Source organism: Rhinopithecus bieti, unplaced genomic scaffold, assembly GCF_001698545.2.
Source record: "Rhinopithecus bieti isolate Rb0 unplaced genomic scaffold, ASM169854v2 scaffold_13710, whole genome shotgun sequence".
NCBI classification, from domain to species: Eukaryota; Metazoa; Chordata; class Mammalia; order Primates; family Cercopithecidae; genus Rhinopithecus; species Rhinopithecus bieti.
The window spans coordinates 2,234,516-2,249,683 of NW_016807962.1; the positions used below are offsets into that span (position 1 = coordinate 2,234,516).

At 52.6% G+C, this 15,168-nt stretch overlaps 1 protein-coding gene and 1 long non-coding RNA gene across 3 annotated transcripts in view; both read left to right on the forward strand.

Annotated features, from left to right (window-relative positions):
* The window catches only part of CDK5RAP2 (CDK5 regulatory subunit associated protein 2), a 200,627-nt gene extending 195,092 nt beyond the window's left edge, over nt 1-5,535 (forward strand). Inside the window, 2 exon segments of the mRNA XM_017884203.1 lie at nt 4,625-4,671; nt 5,119-5,535. Coding sequence (XP_017739692.1) covers nt 4,625-4,671; nt 5,119-5,175 — 104 coding nt within the window. The 3' untranslated portion in view covers nt 5,176-5,535.
* Nucleotides 5,536-10,438: 4,903 nt separating this feature from the next.
* LOC108537080 (uncharacterized) lies at nt 10,439-14,516 on the forward strand. 2 transcript variants are annotated; one of them, XR_001887703.1, is made up of 3 exons: nt 10,439-10,856; nt 13,417-13,517; nt 14,257-14,516. It is a non-coding gene; the product is annotated as an uncharacterized LOC108537080 (long non-coding RNA). The 2 variants fall into 2 exon arrangements; XR_001887704.1 differs by lacking the exon at nt 10,439-10,856 and adding an exon at nt 11,285-12,022.
* The last annotated feature ends 652 nt before the right edge of the window (nt 14,517-15,168 follow it).

Genomic DNA, 15,168 nt, shown 5'->3' on the forward strand with positions numbered 1-15,168 from the left:
GCCTCCTATCTGTGGGTGTCTTTTCATACTCCATCCTTTCTGACTCACACAGACAAATGTATTCACTTAACACACCTTTGTAGAGCAGCCCCTTGGTGTCAGGGACTGTTATCTCACTGGGAGACAGTCGTGTGGCATGTCAGTGATGGAAACATGCAGAGCACTGGGGTGGGAGTTGGGTGGGCGTCACTCTGTCCTGGGGAGGTGGGCATCTTAGACAAAGTATAACCCCTGCGCTGAGTGTGAAATGAGAGTAGGTGTTGTCACATGGAGCAGGGAGTGGCAGTCCCACAGGGAAGAGCATGGACAGAGGCACAAAGGCAGGAAATAAGGTTTTGTATGTGAGAAACCAAAACCAGTCCCTGTGGGGTAAAGGCTGCAAACAGTGAATTGAGGCAGGAGGGATTGGGGGTCAGGGAGTACTTCATGAAAGACTGAAGGTGGCAGGCTCAGGGCAGAGGATTGGCCTGTCAAATCTGTGTGCAAGAATGGCTTGCTGGTGGCTGCTCCACCAGTGAGGCAGAGGCCGACTCACTAGTCAGACAGGAAAGGTGGCTACGATGCTGGGGATCCAGAGGAGGGCATGGATTTGAGAAATTCTTCTCAAGGCAGATGCCAAGACTCAGGATTGGCGAAGTGAAGTAACTTTTTTAAGGTCAGTCCCAGTTCTGATCTAGCCACTTTGGAGATTGTGTGGGAGCAGCTCTGTTTCCCGGTTTAAACTCTCAGCACTCCCTCCCGCTGCATTTAGAGGAGCAGGCGGTAGCTGAGTTTCCATTAGTGCCTGTTGGCAACATGGCCCTGGCCAAGCCTGTGCTGTCTGTGTGTCACTTTCCCTGTCTTAGGAGAACTGCTGACTGCAGCACTTTCTCTCTGGATGTGCCAGCCTGCCTTGTGCGGCTCTTCTATCAAAGTCCAACGTTTCTGGGGCATTTCTGAGAAGCACAGCACAGAGATTATTGCCAAGTAGGAGTTCTCCTTAGCCACCCCTGGGAACCTTCTGAAAATAGACTCTGTGAGACTGGCAGTGTTTGAACTGCAAAAGAGAGGAGCTCAGCCACTGAGCAGGCACTGAGTTCCTGTTCTTTGCCCCTTACGCCAGGCCCTGGGGACAGAGATGAATGAGACAGTCTTTGCCAGTGAGGGTTCCGGGCTTAATGAGGGAGACACACAGCTTAGCTGCAGGACAGTGTACTGAGTGCATCCTGGGAGGCCTGAGAGGTGGTTCAAGACTGACTGGGTCTTGAGGAATGACTAGGAGTTCATCAGACAGTGAAGGGGCAGGAATAGGATTCTGGCAGATGGCCCTGTGGCCTTGCTGCTGTGCTCCCAGGGGTGAGAGAGAACTGAGTACTCAGGGACATGCTTAGGACATGCAAAGGATTTTCCTGTGAGAGATGAGTAAGAGGGAGAAGCAGGAAACATGTTGCAAGGAGCCTTGTGGATAGGACTCCAGGACGAGCAGCGGGGACCAGCGGGGTCCATGTGTGTGTTACAAGATCCCATGGCTGAGCTTGGAGGGGCCAGGAGGCCGGGAAGACCTCTTTGGTGGCTGCAATAGACCCCCAGGTGGGCAGTGGGTCCAGACTGTGGGAGAGGGGATGGTTTTGAAAGATTGTAAGGAGGTCAACCTGGCAGACTGGTGGATGTCTGTGGGGTTCTGGTTGAGGGTTTTGTGTCACTCGTAGAGAAAAGGAGCACAGAGGGGAACCTGGAGAGAGACAGTGCCAGCTGTGGTCATGTTAAGACATCTGTGGAATATTTGGGTTAGACTCTTGGAGCAGCAGTGGGGTGGGAAGCGATGCTCTGCATGGGTCTAGGAAAAGGCAGAACTCTCTGCATTGGCATCTCTCCTTCTCAGCAGCCTGTGACCCTGAACAGTCACAGGGCAGGTAGCTAACCCTATTGACAGGTGAGGAAATTGCAGAAGTAGGTTTGGATGGGTTGTGTCCTGTGGTCGGTCAGAAGGACAGAACTAGAACCCAGGTCCCCTGTGTCCTAGGTCAGAGATCATGGAATTATTGATTGAGCACAGTTCAGATCTCCACTCTTACGTGACCTGCATTAGACTAAAACCCTAAGCTTTAGATTCCTCATCTCTAACTGGAGACATGAATTCCAAAGGACTCAGACTAACTAGTGGGGCCGGGTTCAATAGCAACTTTATAAAAAGCACCCCAGTTTTCTCATCTGTAAAATAAGGATGATAACGCTACCTAAACTGTATTGTACTTAGCACAGTCTCGGGGGCAGAGGAGGTGCTCACCCAGTCCCTCCTCTTTCTTTCCATTAGGCCAGACCAATTCCTATGCATGGAGGTAGCAAATCATTCATAGTAAGAAGAGCCGCAAATGTCTCATAGCACTTCCCCTCCTGAGCTGGTGTTGCCCGTCTCCATATCTCCTAGGCCTGGCACAGAGCAGGCTCCGCCAGAGCAGGGTGAGGGGCTTGCCCCAGGCAGCATAGCTGGTGGCTGACCCGGGCCTGCAACTCCTCCTGTGCCAGGCTCTGCAGCTCATCCCAAGGAGCCAGGTCCTGGGAAATTCTCCAAGCCCTGCAGACTTCACAGACCTGCTCTGTGAAGTGGACTAGGTGAAAGTTGGCATAGCACCTCCTCTTCCTCCATCCCCTCATGGTGATGGGGAAGGGCAAAGGCCAGGGCTGACTGCTACCTGGTCAAACTGACACTATACCTTCTCAGAGTCTACAGGGGAAAGTAAGGAAAGGGCATCCCAGTGGGACCCTAAGAGTCCTGATGCCCTGGGGCCACTCACTGGCCATGTGACCTGGAACCAGGTGCCTCAGTTCCGAGCCTCAGGTCCTCATTTGCAAAGCGAGGACAGTAGTTCTGCCCCATAGGGTGGGGGAGTATTCAGTGAGGCCACAGTTGGAAACCACCTGTCACCAGGTCAACACTGTTCAGCTCAGGTCGGTACCTTCTTCCCAGCACTCTGTTGAGGTGGGAAGAACCGTGGACTGAGTTGGGCAGACCCGCGTGTGAGTCCCATCTCTGTGCTGGGGCCAGTCTAGATTTGGGACAAGTCCTTTGTCACTGTGTTCCTCGGTCTTCTCCTTGCAGCAGGGATTTCTGTGCTTTGGACTGCGGCAGTGCTGTTGAGGTGCAGGGGTCCCCTCAAAGCTTGAGCCAGGTGATCCTTAGTTCTTCTGCTATGAGCTTTGTTCTCTAGGGACATGGAGTGATCTTTCACACTCATCTTTAACCTCCACAGCTGTGATACTTAATCTTTTCTGGGTCTCAGGCCCCTTGGTGAATCTGGAGAAAGCTGTGGTCTCTCTGTGGAAAAATGCAGACATCCAGATACATACCCTCATTTGCACACAGTGTTGGAGGATTTAGGACTGACCCCCCAAACATATCCAGCGCCCCATGTCAAGAACTTTGCCCTGCAGCAGGAGGTCAGGTTGGGGGTAGAGGGGCAGTGGCCACCTCTGAAAGTCGTTTTGCTTGGCTAAAAACAAAGTCCACACCGTCTGTTCTGTTCCCAGTGTCATAGATTGCAAATAAACTCCATTACCTCCAGATGGAAATTTTCGTGAGGCAAGAAATCAATATTTTCTCAGGGCCACCACACAACACCTATTCTGAAGAAGCCACTGGGGAGCCGGGCTGTGTGTGTTGGGCGTTGAGTCTGTTACAGCCTCTGGCACTGTTGGCTAAAGGTGCGGCTCCAGAAGCCTTTGGTGTTTCCAGCATGGGGAGTAAGCTGATCTCCTTACCCTCACCAAGCCCTGTTGAGAACAGATTCCCTGTCAGGCTCAACTCTGATCAAGAGGGGCATTCTTGCCGCTGCTGGAGTTTGTGTTGGACAAGAAAAAGTCTGAAGGAAGAGCCACGTTTCCAGTTGCTCCTGAAAGCCAGGGCTCGCCTGCCCCTCCTGGGAATTCGGATACACAGGGCATCTGTCTAGTACGGTGCTCCGGGCGTCAGCGTCGGCAGGGACCTCTGAAACTATCCCACCCAACCATCTCCTGTCCAGGCAGAATGTGACTTGCCCTGGGAACCAGGCTGGGTTATTCCACCAGTTGAAGGGCAGGCAGAGGAGAAGCAGCATGCCCACGGCGTTTTCTTCCAGGTCATTTGGAGCTGGCTGTAAGAGCTGCTGGGTAAAAACCTGGATTTGTAGAACTTGGACCCTCACATGTGGGTCTGCCTGATCGGGGCACAGTCCCTTCCCACAGCTGCTTCCCACAGGGCCTAGGAAACTCAAGAGTGCTAGGCAGGCCCAGGCCTCTACCCTCCCAGCGCCATTGCCCTCCCTGGCCCACAGAGGTGAGCCTGAGGGATACCTGGACAGCCGGGTGACCGTGCAGAGCTGTGGTATCTTCTGTGAACCGGCATAGCGTGCTCTAGTCTCTGCATCGCTGTCAGGTGGTGGCTTAGCGGGGCCTCAAAGAGGTGTTGTTGATGCGTTATTTGGCCCTGGGGTGTGTGATGGGTCAGGTAGGCCCTTGGTACCTCCCTCTGGTCTGGATGCTTCAGACCTCATGTTGTCCACGTGTCTGAGCCCTTTGGGGTGGGGCTCATCCTCCCTGCACTTGGCTTTCACACGGCTCTCCTGGACATCCATGCCCCTAATCATTGCATTCTTTGCTCTCTCCTCAGTGGTCGTAACCCACAGAATCCTTCGGAAGGCCAGAGGAAACCTGGAGGTATGCCCTTTGAGTCTTCACTGTAGGCCAGTGGAAGGTTGGGAGGGGTGCAGGGCCAGAAAGGACCGCTTGAAAAATGAAGGGGCAGGGGGATCCAGGGGACATGTCCTCCTCAGAGAGTTGTGTGTTTCTGCCAGCAGTGCATGGAAAGTTGTGTTTTATCATGCCCTGTCGCCAGTGGGGGTTCTAAGTTTTAAATTTGTATGCTATTTTTACCAGTAAGAAATTCAGCAAACAAAGCTTGGCACATAGTAGGCATTTGATGAATATTTCTTGAATGAATGCAGTATGATCTCATCGTCATTTTATTCGGTAAATATTTACTGACTAAACTATGTCTTTGAAAGCACTTTGAGAGTAACAGTCTCGCGTTTACCTCTGTCAGGGGTCTTACTTCAGAAACCTCCACTGGACTTAAAATTCTCCTTTTTTTCTCCCTTTTCCTAGCTTAGGCCCGGGGGAGCCCATCCAGGAACATGCAGTCCCAGCAGACCAGGCTCCTGAGAAGAACTTGCAGTCAATAAAGCTTGTGCTTCCCCACTGAGCTCACACTGCCTCTTTGTTCCAAGGGTGGTTCCTATTTATTGAGGAAGAAAGAGCTGTCTGGCCAAAGGAAATCTTTTTTTTCCCTTCACGTTTTCTCTCTGAAAGTTGGCCTGAGAGTTGTTGTCAGAAAAGTGCAGGTGCTCCACAAACGGGTGGTAAAAAGGCCTGGAGCTCTTGGATGTCGCATTTCAGATCTGGGGCAGGCACCGGAACTGAGGCTGTGCGCCTTGGTGGGCTTCACGTCTTCCCCTGGATTTGCTTAGTACTCAGCCAGTGCCGCAGTTTGAAGATTCTCATTAAATGATTCATTTCATTTCACCTTGATGATTCTGTTGTTTTGTGTGGAGCCTCAAAGCCCAGGTCCCAAAATCCTAAGTGGGACAGGCCAGGGTTCCACGAGTCACATGGCTCACTGCTGAGCTCGCTCAGGTGTCCAGAGAAGAGCACCTCCGTGCAGCGTGGCTGTGGGCACTGGCGTGTGCTCAGCATCTCACAGTCTGCTGGACAGCAGCCCTTGCAGTGGTGCCATTCCCGATTTAGCAAAGAGCAAAGTGAGGCCCAGAGCTGGGATGTGGCATTTGCATTGTCCCCGTGATGACAGGGGTGTGTCATCAGCCATCCACATCGCTGCCTCTGACCAAGATACCCCAGCCAAAACACTTTAGCGGCTTCCCACTACCCTCTGATCCAAGCCCGAGCCCCTAACAAGGTTTACAAGCCTTGCTGGCACCTCCGGTTCATTGCCCATCTCGCCTCCTCCCACTCCACTCTGTGTTCCGGGCAAACTGAACAGTGTTCTCCCCAGCCTAACCCAGGCTGCACCCTCTTGGACATGCTCCTCCCACCCTTTCTTTTTCTAGTTAGCTTTGAATGGTCCTTCAGAAGTATTTTTTCTGCCCTTGGGGAAGCCTCTCCTGACCTGATACTAGGTGGAATACCCCACCTCTGCTCCCGCAGCCCCCACACCACTGTGCAAATCCTCTGAGTCCCTGGAGAGCAGAGGCTTGTGCTGACCACGGAATTGCCAGCACCTGGCCTGGCACCCAGCTCCCCAGACAGGATGGTGAGGGGAGGAGACTGGATTGCACTGACTGGAAGCGTAGGGTGCTGCAGCCTAGGCTGGGAGTCCGGGGAGTGGCCTTATGCCACTTTGCCTGTCTCCCCATCCATTAAGAGAGGGGTGGGGCAAGTGGGTAGTGAGGACCCTTTCTGCTTGGGTTCCTGCCATCTGTGCTCTTCTGAGAAATATTTGCACAGATACACCTTGGTTGAATATGTACCAGTGTGTGAAAACTCAGATTGAGCCATAATGTCACTGGAGTGCCTTTTGCAAGCAGTCGCAACAGTTGACTTCCTAAATGGAAGCTGGGTGGGCTGAGGCACCAGGTCGGCGTGGTGCTGTGGAGCCGGAGGCCTGGTTCCAGTCCCGAGTCTCGCGCTTCTGTAAGTGAGAGTTACTCTTGCCCAGTACTGTTACGGAGTTGGGAGCCTCAAATTTTGGAAGCAGCTGAACAAGACCCTTTCCACAAATGGGTGACTCTTCTTCAGTGTCTCAGTGACTGGTCTTAAGCAAGTTTTAAAGTACTGTTTTAAGTTCTATGGCTATGTTGTGCCAAACCCCTATTAACCTCAGTAGGGAAGGCTCAGGTTCAAGAGGCCTGAGAAGAGACCCACAGAGCCAGCAAACAGGATGTGGGCTTTATTAGAGGCTTACATACAGGGAACAGTCCAGAGGCGGCAGACTGGACAGGGGAACTGCTTTTCATACAGAAACGGATAGTTCAGTGGCAGCGGCTGAACAACACAACCCACGGCCCCAGGTGGGGCAGGAAAACCGCCACCACTTATAAACAGCATGCGGTTTATATAGCATTTTTCACTTAACCTTCCCCCAAGGACCTCTGCCTGGGAACCTTTTAACCCAAAACTCAGGGCCTCAGTCCCCTGTACAGCCCGTGTCCCATGAGATGGGCTGGGGGGCTCAGATATTCCTCACAAACAAGGAACAAATCTCCGGGTTGGCCGCTCCTCGATTCTCTAGCTCAGAACAACATTAAGATGCGTCTGCCATACAGAGTCGTTCTAAGGGTATGCTTAAGCTATTGCTATCAGAGCATTTACCCTCCAGGCAGATGTGCACAAATGTAAGCATGTGTGGTTGCGGGGGGAGTGGGGAAGATAGGAGTAGGTTGTACAGTGTAGTAGATACAGCTCAGGCAAGGCCTGGAAGTCAGATCTGGGCTCAGATGTCCCCACAGGGGAAGAGTCCTACCTTGCCTGGCACATGGTCAGTGCACAGCCCATGGGAGCTGAACCTTGTCATTGGCAAGGGCTTGAGGTGGAGGGATTGGAGGAGAGATCCACCTTGGATGCTGGTACGTCCCAGGCCCGTCTGGTTGGTGAGGCCAGGCATGCCTGGGAGCAGGACCTGCAGAGGAGGGGCTCCAGGAGTCCAGCTGGCCATTTGCTTCAGGTCACCCACAGCTTTTCAGGAACACAATAATCTAAAAGTAAGTACATTTTTATCCCCCAGTTTAGAGTCAGGTAAAATACTTTTAACCTTGGGCTAGTGAAGGCCCTCCCTCTTCTGGGAGGTGGAGGAGCAGCCTGGTTTGTTTGGGCTGGATTAGTGCCAAGAACAAACTCTGCAAATAAGACAATTTGGACCTTGGAAAAAGCTCCATTGTCCCTGGTGAGTTAATTTTACCAGCAGCTGAATTCAGGAGGCTTTGAAGCAGTAATCAGAAAATGCGTCAATTTCCCGTCAGTGAAATTAATCACCACGTGTGCTGGAGGAGCTGCACCTGAGAGAAACAGCTGCAGGGACTAAATATATAGTGAGAGAAGGATTGGGAGACAGGCTCAGGGCCTCCTGCTTGCCCTGCCTTGGAAATGGTGCTTTGATCTCACTTCTGAGGCCCAGCTCCCCACGTCCCTATCAGGGTCCTGAAGAGTAAAATCCTCGCCCTTCTGACTGGCGCTTACCTGGATGGTAGTAGCCACGCTGTGCATTTCAGTAATCTGCACCACCTCACCCATTTTACAAATGAGAAGACCAAATGTAGCCAGAATTTGAACCTGAGTCTGTTAAAACCTGATGTCCCTTGGATTATCAGTATTCCCCCTAAATGCCATCTCTTCGAAAAACTGCAGCATTTCCCTGTTACAAATCGAAGTTTTCTCTACCCTTTCCAACAAAACGTCTCTGGATGACCAGAGCAGGGGCCAGAGACCCACAATTGAATTCCTCAACACAGCAGCCCTGAGAACTGCTTGTAAATGGGTGGTGGAAGGGAGAAAGAGTGATCTTGTTAATAAGTTCTCGGCATTGTGGAAGCTGAGAAACCTGCCTGGGGGATCTGGCCTTGCCAAATTGCCTCTTCAATCTTGGCCATATTTTAGGGCTAACTCAAAAATGCAATTATCAAAATTACTCATCCCATCTCCTGAGAAGCCCAGGACTGTGCCTCAGGGGCTAGACCTGTTTACCTCTTGCCACAGATGGGCGCCAGGTGGGGTGGGGGTGAGCAGATCCAGAGAGCCAGGCTCCCCAGGTGGGACCTTCTAGTGGAACCAAGCCTCAGTTTCCTTATTCGCAAAAATTATGAGATGTGGAAAGATACACAATGGCTAACTGTGAGGCCCAGACATGGCCAAATTGCTGGGGTTCATCCGTTCACCTCAGTGAAGGATCTGCCTCTGGCCAGCAGCACATGCTAGAGACATCCTTACACCTCCTTCTTCCTCACCCTCCATATCCCATCCATGATCAGGGCCACTCCACTTGTATCTCCCAAGGCCATCGCTTCATTCATCTCCACTGCCATCTCGGTCCAAGTGACCATCAGCTCTCCCCTGGACAGCTTACTGTAATAGCTTTTCAGTTGGCCTCCCACATCCACCCCCTGCCAAATGTCCACCATACCACAGCTAGAGTGATTCTTTAAAAGGCAAGCAAATCATATTATCCCCCTTGTTCAAAATATGGGATGCCTCTCATCACACCTAGTGTGGTCAGCAAGCCCTCAGTTCCCTGAGTCCCCCTGTCCGCCGTCTTGGCTCCCTGTGCTCCAGTCTCAGGGCTTTCATCTCTGTCCACAGGACCTTTGCACATGCTGCCCCCTGCCTAGCATGCTCTTACCCTGGCTTCTCCTGCTAGTCAGAGATGGCTTCCGGATCAGGAGCCGCTATTCTGCATGGTCAGAGCGTGATTATCCGCCTTCACTGGCACTTGGCCACTGTGTGACCTTGGGTTCTTCCTCTCCCTGTCATTGACCTGAAGCTCCGTGAAAACACAGACCTCATGTGATTTGCTCACCACACCAGCCCCACTGCCTGGGACAGGGCCAGCAAATATATTCACTCAGCAAACCTTGCCAGAGCTTCTCCCACCTTCTTCTGGAGGAACTCTGGAGGAACTTGGTTGGGAGAAGAGACAAGTAATATAGTGAGTAGGGAACATTTGCTTAGACCTGGGGTCCTGGGATCCTGGGGTCCTCGGAGCCTGGCTGTCTTTGGAACATCGTCATAGGCAGTCATCATAACAGCCGTGGGTGGGAGGGACTGCTTTTTTCATATGAAGGACTGGGGCACGGAGTGACCCGCCCAAGATCACAAGGCTTCAGATGGAGGCCCACAGGCTGCAGAGCCCAGCTCCCCGCCGCTGCGTGCGAATGCAGTTCAGTATGGCCAGTGCCCAGGTGGCTGGCCAGGCTGGAGTGCAGCCCACACTGGCAGCATCTGCTTCCACTTGCAGCCCACTCAGGCGGTTCCTGCCAGTGATCCAAAGCCCAGCCCTGCTCCTGGCGAGGCCCAGAGAGGCCTCATCCTTGCTGGGAGGCAGGCAGTTGGAGTTGCTTCTGACTCATCCTTTTAGACCTCTTTGTCCTCAGGGTTGCCCAGGTCCCCTCTTTTCCTGTTGACCCCATTCCCTGGGAAGCCGCCGGCCCTGCCTGACTGGAGAGGGCAGCACTGGGCAGGGCTCACCCCTCCAACTGGATCACAATGGGACTAAGTGCATGGTGGTTGCCAAAGCGCCCTCCCCCACGCGCCTCTCTCAAATGCAAAAGCACGTCCTTGTTAACAGGCATTCACGGGAGAGCTTAATTACATGTTTTCAGGTCTAAAACGATCCTCTGTTTGTGTTAATACCACTTTCTCGTTCCAAACAGAACCGCATGTGGTCCCAGCTCGTATGTGACACTGGCCGACTGTGGGCAGACACAGGGAAGAAAGAGAACCAGGTCGCCCTGGCCTCGCCCTCCTCTTTAGCCAAAACGATGGTGGGGTCGGGGGCCACAGACAGAGAGTGACCGGGCCGGGGGCTCCTTTGTGGTGGAAGCCAGAGGCTGGGAGCCCACCTGGAGAGTGTGGAGTGGGTGTGAGAGGGAGACACAGGTGGGCGGGGTGTGGACACTCAGCATAGGAAGGTATTTGGAGACAGTCGCAGTTACACACTCAGCATCTGCTGGCACCTACCCAAGCCCAGAGCTCCCAGAGCTGCCAGAGCCCCACGGGCGCCCGAGGCACTGCCAGTCAAGCGTGGGAGACAGGCCAGCACACAGGTGATCCGTGGTCATGATAAATGGTCACAGGGGGCCATGGACACCCAGAAAATGAGCTCCTACTGGGCCCTGGAGGTGAGCAGGGGAGGTGTCCTGGGGTGACCCTGGGCGAGCAGTAAAGGCCAACTGGGAATTGTGGGGCAGAGAAGGGATGGGGGTGGGGCTCCTAGGCAGAGGAAACAGCAGGGACTAGGGTCTGTGAGTGGTGCATTGGCCTGGCTAGAGTCAGTCAGCAGCATGGGAAGTGCCTCCAGTGGCAGCTTGAGGCCGGTGGGTGTCATCGGGAGCAGCAGGGGAGGCACGGGTAGGTTTTTGTCTGGGAAGGGGTGGAGGGACGTTGCCGAGTGTCCAGGGTGCAGGCTGGAGGGTTCTCACCTGGTCAGGAGCCGGGAACAGAGAGACAGGGTGGATTTGGGACACTTATGAGGACGTGGGGACCCGTGTGTGTATGTCTGTGTGTGTGTGTGTGTGTGTGTGTGTGTGTGTGTGTGTGTGCGCGCCCTGGCGGTGGGGGTGAGGAGGAGAGGGTCCATGCTGCAGGTTTCTGGCCCAGCCGATGGTGTGGGCACCTCCACAGGGAGAGAAGAATACGGAAAGTATGGAACAGTATGGAATGCCAACTGCATCTTTCAAGGTGGGCAGAATCTACAGGGTTGGGGTAGGGGAGGAAACAGCCTGTGCAAAGGCGTGGAGGCCACTGAGGGACCCATGGTAGTGGAGCGTGGCCGGGACATGAAACAGGAGGTTGGATACGAGGTACTGTAGATTTGGGCCTCTTTTTTTTTTTTTTTCTGTGTGTGTGGCATTGGGAAAACAATGGTGATTGTTCCAGCGATGAAGGAGAAAGCCCTGGGAAGAGGCAGAAAGAAAACTCTAGATGGGGGAGGCCAGTCAGGGTGAGGAACTCGGTCATCTCCCAGGCAGTGAGCCCCATGGCTGTGAGGACACAGAATTTCACTCTCTTCTCGCTGCTGTTGCAGGAAGCCTGATGGCAAGAAAGAAAGCCGGCCTCCTACTCAGATGGGGCCATGGGGGTGGCCTCCCCGGGGACTACCTGGGACTCCTGTTTTAGATGCAGTCTCTGGGCCCCACCCCTAGAGTGAGCCAGTGACCCAGCCACACGCAGCCCCTCTGTCTGGAGACAGGATAGCGGTCCAAGCAGCTGCCTAGCAAGGGCCTGTGCCACAGAAACAGAGATGATTTGAACTCTCCCAGCCTCAGTTTCCAGCCTCACCTTTAAGGTGGGTGTAACAACACCTCCTGTTTTCTACCCAGGCTTCCTCCTCCCTTGAGAGTTCCCTGTCTTTGAGTTCAGAGCTCCTCCAGGCTCTGCAACAGGCCATCCTGTCCTCTTCCCAGCCCAGCGGATTCTGCTTCCTTCCTCTCTCCTCTCCCCTCCTCTCCACTCCCGTCCCCTGCCCTCCCCTCCCCTTCTCTCCCCTCCACACCTCTCCCCTCCCGTCCTCTCCCCTCCTCTCCTCCCATTTCCATCTCCATCTCCACCTCTACCTACATCTCCATCTCCACCTCCACCTCCTCCTTACGGCCGCTTGCCTGCAGCCAACCTGGGCGCCTCTGGCCTGGGTGAAGGCAGCAGTCTTCTCACGGGTCTCCCTGTCTCCTGTGCATGCCCCCACCCCTCACTGTCTCTGCCCACATCCAGGATGATCTTGTCAATTGCAAGCCAATCGTGTCACTTCTCTGCTTGCAAACTCTCCCAAGATCAAGTACCAACTCCTCCACTGCATCCAAGCCTTCCCGTCTGACCTTGGCCTTCATCGCCTGTAGATCAGGGCTTGTCCTTGGTGATCTCTTCCGCCCCCATCCATGAGGTTGCTAGTCTTGCCACACTTCTTGCAGGCCCCTGAGAGCACCTCCTCGGCATCCTGTAGCTCTGGGCTTTGCACCTGCGTCTACTGTTCAGAAATGCCCATCTCCCACATCCCGGGCCTGACTCACTCCCACTCATCTTTACCTCAGGCATCACCTCTGGGCCTTCATCCTTTATCCCTCAATTTATCTCCCTATAATAGGGGTATGATCCCTTGTAACTGGAGATGGTCTTAGGGTCTTAACTGACTATAAGCAACTAAGTTAACTGAGACCAAAGAAGTCTAAAATGCTAATGATGCCTTAGCTGCGTTAATAGAGATACAGAGTCCAACCAAGAGAGGTGAATTATCTGGCTCTTGTCAGACCTCCATGACTTGTCCAGCTCTTCTGTGGGCCTTGTGATCATTTCCTGTGCCTTGCTTCAGGAAGGATATTGACAAAGTGGATCATATAATTGATACTTTCACCTCAGTTCATTGAATTTGTTTGCCATTCGTCAAACATGTATATGCCAGGCACTACATGTATATAGTCACATTCAATGCCATAAAGCATTATGATGTCCTTTGTACAGATGAAGAGGAAGTCACAATATGTTAGGTATTGCAATGATAAAATAGCGCCTATGGTAGGCAGAACAACAGCCCCTGAAGATGTCCATACTCTAATCCTGGAACCTGTGAATATGTTACTTTATATGACAAAAGGGAATTTACAGACATAATTAAAGTTAAAGACCTTGAGATGGGAGATCTTTCTGGATGATCCAGGCAGGTCCACTCTAATTTCATGATTCCTTAAGGGAGAAGAAGTTTTCCTAGCTGTGGGCAGAGAGAGATGTGACACCAGGGAAAGCGTCAGAGAGTGGCTGAAGACAGAGGCAGGGGCCACGAGTCAAGGAACGTAAGTGACTTTGGGAAGATGGAAAACGCAGGAAACAGATTCTCCCCTAAAGGCCCCAGAAAAAGAGCACAGTCCTGCCTACTCCTTGATTTTAACCCAGCGAGACCCATGTCAGATTTCTGCCTATGAAACTGTAAGATGATAATAAATGTGTGTTGTTTTAAGCCACAAGGTTTGTGCTAATTTGTTATGACAGCAGTAGTAAATGAATCTTGTGCCTTAGTACAAGTATGATCATACGAAATTAGAGATGATACGCATATGCTTGTAGTGTGTAATTTCTTTCTTTCTTTCTCTCTCTCTCTCTCTCTCTCTCTCTCTTTCAGACAGAGTTTTGCTCTTGTTGCCCAGGCTGCAGTGCAATAGCACGATCTCAGCTCACCGCAACCTCCACCTCCCGGGTTCAAGCGATTCTCCTGCGCCAGCCTCCCAAGTAGCTGGGATTACAGGCATGGGCCACCATGCCTGGCTAATTTTATATTTTTAGTAGAGATGGGATTCTCCACGTTTGTCAGGCTGGTCTTGAACTCCTGACCTCAGGTGATCCACCCACCTCAGCCTCCCAAAGTGCTGGGATTACAGGCGTGAGCCACCGCGCCCGGCCTTGTAGCGTGTAATTTCTTAATGACAGGGGCCACTGAATAGATAACCTGTGAGGTAGTGAGCTCCCCATCCCTGGAGATATGTTACAGAGGCTGCCTGCTAGCTGTTATAGAAGGGATTTCTTCTCAATTGGCAGGTGCTTGGACCAAGGACTTCCTCCAGAGAGTCTCCGGAGATTACAGTGAGAAGCCACATGGCCCAGGGCTGGAGGAGGCGTGCTTCTCTCTGCCAGCTGGGAGGCCTGTCACCACCCACAGGGTTTCCCTTTAGGCATGTTATTATATGTGGTTCCAGGACTCCATTACTTCAGAATACTTCTATGTAATGTATTGAAGGAATTATTGAAATGTGTAATTACAGTGTGCATTGTAATATAAAACAAGTCTATTATATTCATTTGATGGAACTGTGCTCCATAATGTCTATTCTCATATAAAGGCTCTGCCATTAGAGTGTTACATTGTGTGATGGTAATTGTCCGTCTTGCAGACACTGTCTCCTGTCTTCACCCAGTTCTCTTTCTTCCTCGCAACACCCCTGCTACCATGAAACTGGAATACCCCAACTTCCCAGGTGAGAAGGCACTTCGGGGTGATTGGGTCCACCCCACATTAGACAGATGGGGAAGGTGAAGCCCTGAGCCCAGAGCTGGTAATGCCAGCATCTCCCAAGTCCCAGCCAGTGTCCAGCCTGTGGTTCCCAAACACCTGTGAATCGGAACCCTTTGTTCAAAAAGAAATCTTGTGTGGAACCCCAATACACAAAGCAGGTGGGTCAGCTCTAGGGCAAGCAAAGATGGGGCCTCCAGGGTCCTGAGTGCTTGGGAGCCCACTAAGCCTCACCCCCACTCTGAGGTCCCTCTATCAAACAGTAGGGCTTCAAGGGACACCTCGTGAAAACCAGTGCCTCAACCCCTTCCTGGTCCAGATGGGAAAAATGAGTCCCTGAGTGTGGCAAGTGCTTGCCCGAGATCACACCACAAGTTGGAGGCAGAGCTGGGATCAGCACTCGTGTCTTCTCAACCTGCATCTCTCCATCACAGTTGCAT